The 11,979-nt window shown below is 58.5% G+C and overlaps 2 protein-coding genes across 2 annotated transcripts; both read left to right on the top strand.

Annotated features, from left to right (window-relative positions):
• The first annotated feature begins 857 nt into the window (after window positions 1–857).
• Window positions 858–8,491, top strand: LOC137484643 (sodium-dependent serotonin transporter-like). Its single transcript, XM_068208641.1, has 13 exons — window positions 858–1,212; window positions 2,952–3,086; window positions 3,177–3,396; window positions 3,546–3,684; window positions 3,880–4,014; window positions 4,638–4,741; window positions 5,016–5,143; window positions 5,237–5,349; window positions 5,981–6,112; window positions 6,202–6,301; window positions 6,501–6,601; window positions 7,957–8,124; window positions 8,345–8,491. The coding sequence occupies exons 1-13, from the start codon at window positions 1,038–1,040 to the stop codon at window positions 8,423–8,425; spliced, it is 1,731 nt and encodes a 576-aa protein (XP_068064742.1). The 5' UTR covers window positions 858–1,037; the 3' UTR covers window positions 8,426–8,491.
• Window positions 8,492–9,434: 943 nt separating this feature from the next.
• Window positions 9,435–11,467, top strand: C18H12orf76 (chromosome 18 C12orf76 homolog). The gene is made up of 2 exons (XM_068208685.1): window positions 9,435–9,600; window positions 9,705–11,467. The coding sequence occupies exons 1-2, from the start codon at window positions 9,501–9,503 to the stop codon at window positions 9,788–9,790; spliced, it is 186 nt and encodes a 61-aa protein (XP_068064786.1). The 5' UTR covers window positions 9,435–9,500; the 3' UTR covers window positions 9,791–11,467.
• The last annotated feature ends 512 nt before the right edge of the window (window positions 11,468–11,979 follow it).

The raw sequence follows: 11,979 nt of genomic DNA, 5'->3' as shown, positions 1-11,979 counted from the left end.
GGTCCCTGCAGGGTCAGGCCGGTCCCTGTGGGATGATGCCGGTCCCTGCAGGGTCACACTGGTCCCTGTGGGATGATGCCGGTCCCTGCAGGGTCAGGCTGGTCCCTGTGGGATGATGCCGGTCCCTGCAGGGTCACACTGGTCCCCGTGGGATGATGCCGGTCCCTGCAGGGTCACACTGGTCCCTGTGGGATAATGTCGGTTCCTGCAGGGTCAGGCCGGTCCCTGTGGGATGATGCCGGTCCCTGCAGGGTCACACTGGTCCCTGTGGGATGATGCTGGTCCCTGCAGGGTCAGGCCGGTCCCTGTGGGATGATGCTGGTCCCTGCAGGGTCAGGCCGGTCCCTGTGGGATGATGCTGGTCCCTGCAGGGTCACACTGGTCCCTGTGGGATGATGCTGGTCCCTGCAGGGTCAGGCCGGTCCCTGTGGGATGATGCTGGTCCCTGCAGGGTCAGGCCGGTCCCTGTGGGATGATGCTGGTTCCTGCAGGGTCAGGCTGGTCCCTGTGGGATGATGCTGGTTCCTGCAGGGTCAGGCCGGTCCCTGTGGGATGATGCCGGTCCCTGCAGGGTCACACTGGTCCCTGTGGGATGATGCCGGTCCCTGCAGGGTCACACTGGTCCCTGTGGGATGATGCTGGTCCCTGCAGGGTCAGGCCGGTCCCTGTGGGATGATGCCGGTCCCTGCAGGGTCACACTGGTCCCTGTGGGATGATGCTGGTTCCTGCAGGGTCAGGCTGGTCCCTGTGGGATGATGCTGGTTCCTGCAGGGTCAGGCTGGTCCCTGTGGGATGATGCTGGTTCCTGCAGGGTCACACTGGTCCCCCCGCTCGGGGGCTGCTCTCCCTGGCTGCCTTTGATCAGAGCACGGCTCTGTTTCCCTGCCGGCTGCTCTCCGTGCCTCCGTGGGTTTCCAGCGGGAGGTGGGGAAGCGCAGTCAGCCTGACCCTCCCCTCCTCGGATCTGTCATCAGCAACACAGAAATCCTTCCCAAGTTACTCAGCCTGAATCCTGCAGGATTTGCCGGGGTGGCAGGATGGCAGAGCAGCCCTGCTTGGGTCCCCCTGCCAGCCCTGCACCCCCAAACCCCCACACCCACCCCAGGGACAAGTGGAGCAAAAAGATGGATTTCCTCCTCTCCGTCATCGGATTCGCCGTCGATCTGGGCAACGTCTGGCGGTTCCCTTACATCTGCTACCAGAACGGAGGGGGTAAGGACACCACTGGGCTTACTTACGTCTTCTTTGGGAGAAAAGATGTCTTTTTCCTTGTTTTCCATCTTTCCCACCCTGAAGAATTCACTGTTTCTTCTCCTTCTTTGTTTCCAGCTGCTCCACTTCAGACAGGGTGGTTTAAAGACTGACCCAACTTCTCCCGACATCTGTCTCTTTTCTTTTTGTGTCTTTCTTCATTCAAAATCCTCCTCCACTCCCTCCATCCTCCTTCCCTGGGGTCCTTTCCTCCTTTCCTGCTCTTTCCCTCCATTCCTGGTCTTTCCCTCCTTTCCCAGTGGGGTTAGAGGTGCCTTAGCAGCTCTAGGACCACAAAGGGAAAATTAGCATGGTCCAAACTGCGGAAAAGGATTAAGATCCGTAAATTTGGGCTGGGAGGCTCACACACTTCATGATCTTGGGACTCTGGGAAGCTGCCCTTCGGGATGGCTCCTGGTTTAAAATCATCCTCATGAGCATCCCACCTTCCTGCTGTGGATCCTGGCTGGCTGGAGCTCACAAGCAGCCCCAGCTTTGAGGGATCAATGGGAAGCGAAGACACAGAAACACCATGAAGGAAAAAACCTTCAGTAAATAACAACTAAATAAATTGCTTGGAATGGAGCAGGATAGAAAACCCCCTCACATGGAAATGAAAAAGGAGGGATGAGAATTTTGTGCTGTTTGGGAAAGCACGGTGGATTTAATTGCCAAAGTTGGCTTTCGGGGAGCATCCTCTACTGCTTGGGAAAATTAGAAAGAGATAATTAGTTCCATACTCAAGGCAAAACTGTGCATCCCAGGTGCCCACGTTGAAACACAGTTATTTGTGAGTTGCTCCTGTGGGACTGGGAGCAGAGCTGAGCCCCTCTGCGTGCCTGTGCTTCAGGTGGGAGGTTTCCACCTGCCCCACACACAGGAGGGTGAGGAGTTCAGGGGGCAGCTCTGGGGGAGCACAGCCCCATGGAAGGGGAACACTGGGATGGGCAGCACTGGGCTCACCCACAACTTGGGCTCTGCCTGGAAGGAAAACACTGAAAACACTTGGTCCTCTTGGGCCAGTCCTGCCAGGCAGACAGGGGGGCTGCAGGAGGGTGCTGGGGACATTTGGGATACTGGAGGTGACAGGGATCTTGGGGATACTGGGAGTGCTGGGGATACTAGAGATGGAAGTGCTGGGGTTTTGGGGAATACTGGGAATGTTGGGGTGCACCACACTCACATCTGTCACAGGGAGGAGCCGTGGGGCTTAAATTAACTAATCCCAGCAGAACTCAGAGAGCAGATCCACTTCCAAAAGCTCCATGGGGTACAAGTGTAGCCCCAGTAAAAATGAGGATGTTATGAATAATGCAGATTACAGCACTAATTATGTGTCTTGGGGTGGCTGTGCATATTCAGTCAGATTTTCCTCCAAAACTCTTCCAGACCTGAGGGGTGCTGGGTGTCCCCTCCCTGCACCCCTAAGGTTTGTGTGGTTCTTTGTTCCATCCTGGCCAAATGGTGCCTCCCCAGCAAGGGCTGGGACTCCAGCAGGGCTGTCCTGGGAGCCAGGGAAGCTGCAACACCAAGCAGGGTCTCACATCTCTGAGCTCCTCTGACCAGATCATTTCCAAAACTTCTCCCAAACACATCCAAACCTGCTGGGGCAGTGCCAGAAGGGAGGGAGGGAGGGAGGTGACAATGCCGTGGTCCCTTGGCAGCCTGGTGTTCACCCTGCTCTGCTCCCCACCCTGCAGGAGCCTTCCTCATCCCCTACACGCTGATGGCTGTTTTTGGGGGGGTGCCCCTCTTCTACATGGAGCTGGCCCTGGGGCAGTTCCACAGGACAGGTGCCATCCCCATCTGGAAGCGCATCTGCCCCATCTTTAAAGGTGAGAGACCCCCAGCTGGGGTGACACCGGGACCCCCAGTGGGTCCCCAGAGCCGGGTCCCAGGGCTGAGCCCGATCCTGCTTTTCCCAGGCATCGGCTTTGCCATCTGCATCATCGGCCTCTACGTCTCCTTCTACTACAACACCATCATTGCCTGGGCTCTCTACTACTTCTACTCGTCCTTCTCGGGCACCCTGCCCTGGGCGAGCTGTGACAACCCCTGGAACACCCCTGACTGCACCAACTACTTTGGGAAGAGCAACGTGACCTGGACCAACTTCTCCAGGTCCCCCGCCGAGGAGTTTTACACGTAAGTGCTCAGATGTGGATGGTGTGAGCTGGGCACGTCCCTAAGGGGGCTCTGGGAGCAGGCTCGGAGGTGGGAATGCTCCTGAGGAGCTCACGGATTCCCTGCCTGGGGCTGAGCCTGGTCCCAGCCATGGGGATCCCTGCCTGCAGGAGGAAGGTCCTGGAGATCCAGAAATCCGGGGGTCTGTATGACATCGGGGGGATCCGCTGGCAGCTGCTCCTCTGCCTCTTCCTCATCTTCACCATCGTCTACTTCAGCCTGTGGAAAGGGGTGAAAACCTCCGGGAAGGTGAGGAGAGCTTCAGCACTGCCCTACCAGGGCAGGAGGGACCCCTGGCCCGGTAGGATCTTGCCACCCACCTGACTGTGGAAGAGGGAACGTCACCTCCTCCTCAGCCCCTGCCCCTGAGGCCACCCCCAGTGAGCCCAACACGGGGCTTTGGGTGCTCGGTGGTGACACGGGGTGACAGCTGCCTCTCCCCAGGTGGTGTGGGTAACAGCCACGCTGCCCTACGTCGTCCTGCTCATCCTGCTCATCCGAGGGGCCACCCTGCCTGGAGCCTGGAGAGGGGTTGTCTTCTACCTGCGCCCGGACTGGGGCAAGCTCCTGAGCACCACGGTGAGTGTGAGTAGGACCTGGGGCATGGCAGCACCCAGAACCCCTCCCTAGGACACCCAGCCAACCCTGCCCACAGTTCTGGCCCCACCACAGGGCAATGGGGCCCTTGTTCCCACAGAAACGAGGTGCCCTGGACAGGCTCTTGGAAATGTAAATCCATAATTGAATCACCCATCTCATTCTGGCCAGTTTTGTTTGTGCTGTGCTCCCCCCTGGGCTGACAATGGGCTTCCTGTGGGTAATTACCAGGCAGCACTTGAGAATTCTCATTAAAGGTAATGAGGGCCGTGCTGCCAGCACTGAATGTGCCAGGCAGGAGTGGGCACGGCAGGCTCGGGGCTCCCCTCCATCCATCCCTGCTCCAAGCGTGGGTGAGCACGGGTGACACTGCTGCTGCAGGATGGGAATGAGCTCACTCCATGCCACAACAGCTCCTCAGCCCCCAGGACATCTTCTGGGGGCACGGGGCAGGCAGGAGAGGAGGTCTGGACACTTGTGCCAGCACAGCCCCACCCCTGTGCCATGGGGTGTCCATGCCATTGGAACTGTGGGGCACCTCCCAGCTCCATCCCAGCCCCAAGGACCTCCTGCCCCGCCCATCCTCCTGTTGTTTCTCCCTCCAGGTTTGGGTGGATGCTGCTGCACAGATTTTCTTCTCCTTGGGCCCTGGATTTGGAGTCCTCCTTGCTCTGGCCAGTTACAACCATTTCCACAACAACTGCTACCGGTGAGGGTCCAACCCAGTGGGCACAGCTGCAGCGGAGGCAGGTTCTGGCAACTCCTGGTCCCCACTGCCACATGCCAACAGCTCCTGGTCCCCACTGCCACATGCCAACAGCTCCTGGTCCCTGTGGCTGCAGGCTGGGCATCTTTCCCCATTTCACTGATGGTTCTGGTGTGATGGGCCAGGAGAGGGAACGGGAGTGGGGGAAGGCAAGGGCAGCTGGAGCGGGGTGAGGGCTGACCTGGAGTGGGGTCTCTCCCTCCTTTCTGCCTTCCAGGGATGCACTGGTCACCAGTGCTGTGAACTGCCTCACCAGCTTCCTCTCAGGCTTCGTCATCTTCACCGTGCTGGGCTACATGGCTGAGATGAGGGACGTGGAGGTGGAGGATGTCGCCAGAGATAAAGGTTCTCCTCCCTCCAGCAGCCTCTTCCCCCAGCGAATTCCCACCCCCAGGGCTGTGCCAGGGAACAGCCAACCAAGCCAGTGTCCCCTCCTAGGGCCCAGCCTCCTCTTCATCACCTACCCTGAAGCAATTGCCAACATGGTGGGATCCACCTTCTTCGCCATCATTTTCTTCCTGATGATGATCACCCTGGGGCTGGACAGCACGGTAGGAGGGGACAGTCCAGCTGTGTCCCTAACAGGGACTGGGAGTGGCCATATCCCATGGCTGATAGTGGGGTGACTGTCACTCTATTTCCATTAAAAAAAGAAGAGAAAGGAAAAAGAAAAAGAAGTTTTATTTCTGACCTCGCAATATATGGAATTCCAAAAGTGACAGTGGATTGGAGGATGAAATTGCCACCTCTCCAACTACACTGGTTAAACTAACAGTCCATCAATTCTCTCTTCTCACAAAGAAGAATGCAAAACAATTTTTATTTACATGAACAGTGCATGAGAACTCCAGTAGAAATATGTAAACATCAGAAGGTATAGAGAACTTTTAAAATAACTTTAAAACTTTTAAAAGAACAGGGTGACAGGTGACAAGGCGAGTTATGGCAATGGGATGGGATGGGATGGGATGGGATGGGATGGGATGGGATGGGATGGGATGGGATGGGGTGGGATGGGATGGGATGGGATGGGACGGGACGGGACAGGACGGGACGGGACAGGACGGGACGGGATGGGGTGGGATGGGATGGGACATCCCCGCTCTGCCATGCCGATTTTCTTGGAGAGCAGGGCTGTCCCCACAGCCCATTCCCCACCCCATACCAACATTTCCTTTGCAGTTTGGAGGCTTGGAGGCCGTGATCACGGCCGTGATGGACGAGTACCCCCAGGTCCTGGCAGGGCGACGGGAGCTCTTTGTCCTCGGCCTCATCACAGTCTGTTTCCTGGGCTCCCTCAGCACCCTCACCTACGTGAGTTCCAGTGGCACCACCCTGCCCTGGCCCCCATCCCCTCCTCCACTCCTGGGGTCTGCAGCCTCCCCCTCCTCCTGCTGCTCCAGGGGGGAGCCTACGTGGTGAAGCTGCTGGAGGAGTTTGGTGCCGGCTGCTCCATCCTGGCAGTGGTGCTGCTGGAAACCATTGCTGTCTCCTGGTTTTATGGTAAGAAACTGCCTCTGTCATGGAAAAAACTCCGTGGGCACCTACATGGGTGTGTGGCCCTGCACAGGCGTGTAAATCCCGGGCACTGGATCTTGTGTGTGGCTCCTGGCCAGGCTGGGATGGGAACAGAGGGCGTTGTGTCCCTGACCCCACGTCCCCAGCGGGATCCCGGGGTTGTGAGGGCTCTCTCCTCCGGCAGGGATCCAGAGGTTCTCCCACGATGTCAAAGCCATGCTGGGCTTCACCCCGGGGCTCTTCTGGAAGCTGTGCTGGGTCGCCATCAGCCCAGCCTTGCTGGCGGTGAGTATCCATGGCCAAAGTACAGACAAGGTCATCGCTGTCCCTCTGGACACCCTGCAGGACAGCCACTCCCCTCTGCTGCCCAGCTCCCCATGCCATGGATAACTCCCCTCTCACCCACACAAGGTGACCAAGCTGCCAGGAGAGTGGACAGGGCTGTGGGACCTCATGCCAGCCCTCCCCGTGCTGCTGCTCCAGCCACGGGCACTGCCACAGTGCCCACAGCCCCAGGACCTCACCGAGAAAGGGAGCTGGAAGTTCATTTTCCAACCTTTTCCACAGCTCCAGGGCAAAGCTGGGTGCTCACACAGGTGCAAGCTCAGCTTTGTCTCATCCTCCCAGCACGCAGCATCCCTGGCAGGGCTGGCCACGGGTCCATCTCCCACGTGCTGGGCTGGATCTGTCCCTTTGAAATGCCAGCTCCCACGGCACTTCAAAGGCTGCCGTCGGCAGAGGGGTCTCATCTCACCGGATCTGCAGGAGAAGAGGCCTTGTGAGGATTAATTATGGCTCTAAGCACTTTGCCCTGGTTATTAAGAGAGGAGTGTTATCATCAAAGCACACAGCAAATGGTTTTGTTTCAGCACGGGGCTGAGCAGCCCTCGCAGGCCACCGGCTCACGGGGCTTGTTAGACAGGGGTGGCAGTCTGGGAGATGTCCCTGTGATGTCCATGCTGGCTGGGATTTGGGATGACAGGGGGAGCAGCAGGAGATGGAGGGTGCACATAGAATCATGGAATCACAGAATGGTTTGGGTTGGAAGGGACCTTAAAGATCATCTCATTCCATCCCTGCATCCTGATAACCTATGGGGGGAGCTGCCATCAGTGCCAGGGCAGGGGAGATCAGGGAATTATTTTAGTTGGAAAAGATCAAAGAGTTCAAGCATTACCCAGCACCGCCAAGGCCATCACTAACCCATGTCCCCAAGGCCCACACCCACACATCTGTTAAAGCCCTCCAGGGATGGGGACTCCACCACTGCCCTGAGCAGTTGTGCCAGGCCTGGACAGTCCTTTTGGCGAGGAAATTTTCCCTGATGTCCAACATAACCTGGCACAACTTGAGGCCATTTCCTCTGATTCTGTCCCTTGCTCCCTGGAAGCAGAGCCCAACCCCCACCTGACTGGACCCTCCTATCAGGGAGTTGTGGGGAGATAGAAAATCCTCCCTTAGCCTTCTTTTCTCCAAGCTGAGCCCCTTTCCCAGCTTCTTCAGCTGCTCCTGGTGCTCCAGACCCTTCCCTGGCTCTGTTCCCTTCTCTGGACACGCTCCAGCCCCTCCATATCTGTTTTGGTGTGAGGGGCCCAAACTGCTCACAGGACTGGAGGCCCCTGTGGCTCTGCTCGTTACAGTTCATAGTCATCAGCTCCCTCCTGGACCAGCCACCCCTGACCCTCTTTGACTACCAGTACCCCGAGTGGAGCATCTCAGTGGGATTCCTCATCGGAGCATCGTCCTTCATCTGCGTCCCCCTCTACATGGTGTACAAGCTCGTCTGGACACCGGGGTCCCTCAAGCAGGTCAGGAGCAGGACTGCCAATCCCATGGCTCCTGGGTGGGCTGGGGTGGGCAGGGACCCCACTCGGGTCAGCCCGAGCCCGGGGAGCCGGGCAGGCGCATCCTCAGCATCTTTGTTCGAGTGGCAATTAAATCCCACCGGGTGAGCTGCCCTGGGAAGGGCTCGGAGGAGCGCGGCTCCACGGCAGGAAAGAAACGCGCTGTGTTTTGTCTCTCAATCAGCGCCTCGCCGTCTGCATTCGGCCCGAGAAGCTCATGCGAGCCCCCCAGGCAGAGGGGGTGGGCATGGCCCCCGTCCTGTAGCGCGGTGGCACGGCCGGGGGACACGGAGAGTGCTCGGGCTCCCTCCTTGGCACGGCCATGGGGCAGCTGCCACCGCCCTCCTCACCGCGGACCGCGCCTGGCATCCCCACGAGCATCCCGGTGGAAGCGGCACCGGCGGCACGTCCCGGCGGAGCGGAGCCCGTTCTCGCTGCTGGCAGGAAAACCACAGCAGGGGGAACGGGACCGGCGCTGCGGCCCCCGGGCTGGCAGCCGAGGGGCCAAACGCCCGGGGCTGGAGGAGGAGCCCAACTCCCGGAGCAGACGGAGGAATTGCCTCGCTCGGAGGTGCCCGCGGCCCCCCGTGCATGTCTGTAGCTGTGCCGGGAGTGTTTGGAAAATAAAGCTGATGCCGGTGCTCGGAGATGAGGGGAGCGAGAGGAGCCGGAGCTCGCCGTGCTGTGTTCATGGAGCGCCGTGCGTGGCTCAGGGCTCGGGCTGGGCTGGGGGACACGGGGGGCTGTGGCTGTCCAGACACGCCTTGTCTTGCTATAAGGAGCCAAAATCCAGCGGAGGAATCGCCCGAGCCCGGGGGTGGGTCCCAGGTGCTGCTGAAGCCGAGCAGGTCGGCGCCTCCTGCCGCCCCATCCCGGGGGATCCAGGGAACAGGCACCTGAAGAGGAAAAGACCCTAATATATCTAATTTTAAAACCAAATCCTGGGTCGGGGAGAGGCATCCCTGAGCCGATGTGAATCAGCTACCCGCCGTAGCTTCCCAGTCCCGTAGCTCTCAGAGCAGCATCACCGTCCCTCGGTGTTTGGGACCCATAAAACACCCAAAAGAACCCACGTTCGTGACAGCGGAGGCTTGTGGGGACACACGGGGCTGGGGGGAGAAGATGCCCACGGGGGTGCAGGGGCGGGCGGGGTGGACGCGCGGGTGTGTCCCGGGCGGTGCCGCTCCCGGTGCCGCTCCCGGTGCCGCTGCCGGTGCCGCTCCATCGCCCCGTTCCCCCGGAAGGCCGGTCCCGGGGCGGGGCGGGCGGCAGGAAGGGGCAGGGCCGGGCCCGGCGCACAAAGCCCGGGGCCGGCGGGGTCCGTGGCGTGTGGCGGCGCCATGGGGCTGGCGGCGGCGCGGGGCTGGGCGCTGTCCCCGCTGTCCCCGGGCCCGGCGGAGCGCAGCCGGCCCTACGCTGTGCTGCAGCACCAGAACCTGGGTGAGGAGCGGGGGGCACCGGGTATGGCCCCGCCACGACCCGGCCGGGGGCTCGGGAGTTGCTCAGGGAGTGTTTAATGAATGTTCTTTCTCTTCTGGCCGCAGTGCTGCTGGGCAGCATCCTCAGCGCTCTCCTGCTCACCATCATCCTCATGGCCATCTGTGTCTACCGGCCCGTCCGGCGGCGGTAGCGGAGCGGGACCCGCCGGGGCATCGAGAGAATGCTGCATCCCACCTGGTTGTCCCACCTGGCATCCATCATCCCAGCACCGCTTCAGTCCTGCCGGTCCTCCCGTCTGGTACCCGCCATCCCGGCACTGCTCCGGACCCAGCAGGTTCTCCCCTCCGGTACCCACCGTGCCACCTCCGCTCCGGTCCCGCCCGGTTCTCCCCTCCGGTCCCCACCGTCCTGCCGCCGCTGCCGTCAGCTGCTGGGGATGCGCTGAGGATGCGAGTGCGGCTTTTCACCCATCTCTGCCCGTGCTGCATCACATGGCTCCATCGTGATGTGGCTTCCAGCAGTGGTCTGGCCGGGTGCTGGAAATCACCCCCTCCCTCCGCAAACAGACTCCTGGAGCTCCTGGGGCCGGGTCCGCAGCAAACCCGCCCGGCTCGGAGCAGGGTCTGAGCAGCGCGCCTGCCTCCCAAATCCCAGCGTTTTGGCGAGGCTGATCCGGCACCGTGTGCTCGAGAGCATCCCCGGGGCGTGCAGGGAGCCGGGGCCTGGGCTGGCACAGGAGCAGGGCGAGACTGGGCACACTGTCCGAGGAGCAGCTCCACGTGCTCAGTCACACCACGTCTACTTTTTGCTTTCTGATTAATTCGGGTCCTTGTTTGAACGCCGAGTCCTGGGTTGGATGGGGCTTGGAGCAAACCTGGGGTAGTGGAAGGGTGTCCCTGTCAAGGCAGGGGGTAGAACAGGATGAGCTTTAAGGTCCCATTCAAAAATGTTCCAAAGGTAAAAGCTCAGTGACCCAGCCAGCAGTGGGTGGAGGGTCTGGGCCATTCTTGCCGCTGAGCAGAAACACTGATGCACGTCCAGATCCTGCTGTCGTTTTCCCAAGCCAGGCTTCTCATTCCCAACGTTATTTGCTTTAACTCCTGGCTAAAATGCCCCAAATAACCTCCCATCAAACCAGCCCTGCTGAACCTGTTGGGAACTGGGGTGCAAGTGAGGGATTCCAGCATGTGCTGGTCACTGTCCTCCTGGCAACAGGAACCTCCAAAGGTCTACAAGCTAGGCAGATGCTCTGGAAGAGTTTGAGCTCCAGCCAGACCCATTTTATGCAGTTTCAGTAACAAGTGTTTACACTGAATCCCACTTCCATACAAATGCTGCTATTTTGTTTTGCACTGCTCCAAGTAGTAACTGGATTTTACTAATTATTACTTTGATATTTAACATAGGGGTGTTTTGCTTAGTAATTTATTTAGAGTTTTAAAATGTAACTTCCAGAACAATTGTTGTTGACCCGTTCTAAAGCCCTCGTGCTGCATCTGAGGTGTTTTCTGTTCTGTTTCAAGGACACCGAGTGCTGGCATTGAACAGGGATTTTCTTTGTTTTGAGAAATGACAGAGTGAGCCTGGCCTCGAACAGATGGAGCTGTTAATCCAAGAGTGAGGCAGCAAGGCAGCACTGTTCTTTCTATTGCTTTCTGCTCCTCCTTTTGCTCACTGATTCCCGTGTTCCTGATTTTTCTCGGTCCTTCATCGCTGTGAAGCCTGGCCTGCAGCCTGTGCTGCTCGTGGGGGTGGATGGTGAAGCTCCCAGCCCCAGCTCTGCATTCCCAGGAGCAAAATTCCTGTTTGCTCTCATTCCTCACTCCCTGCTATGCCTCTTTGTACAAATAAAATGCTCAGTAAACAATCCAGGCTCTTATTTATTCATGGCTGTGCTGTTTGCTATTAACTGGGCTGGAAAGGGGTGAGGCTGTCTGATTTCTCACCTCTGGTCCACTCATGGCTCCTACCTTGTTTTTAGTGGGATGGCAGTGCTGGGGGAAGGCAGGGAACAGGATGGCAGTGCTGGGAGAATGTTTCCATGGCTGTTTGTCAGCAAGGAGCTGTTTAACAGCACAACAGAAGCACATCCTACAACAGTTGTACAGTTTCCAGCAGCTCAGCTATGAATCAAAACTCAGCCAAAGCAGTGTAAGAAGGGTTTCCAAATAAAGAAAATCAGTAATTGCTGATGTAAAAAGCCTTGAAATGGGGTCAAAAGCACAATAGAGCACACAGGAGCATACAGTTGCTTTCAGGAACTAACAGCATCAACTTAAATAACTTTTAAAGCTGGTTATAGCTTTAGAAGAAGCTACAGGTGTTTGTAACTCTGAACTTCTCTTTCCTATATCAGCCTCAAGCTGCTCCAGAGAGAGG

Source organism: Anomalospiza imberbis, chromosome 18 (genome assembly GCF_031753505.1).
Source record: "Anomalospiza imberbis isolate Cuckoo-Finch-1a 21T00152 chromosome 18, ASM3175350v1, whole genome shotgun sequence".
In the NCBI taxonomy this organism is placed as follows: domain Eukaryota; kingdom Metazoa; phylum Chordata; class Aves; order Passeriformes; family Viduidae; genus Anomalospiza; species Anomalospiza imberbis.
This window is presented reverse-complemented; position numbering and strand designations above follow the sequence as displayed.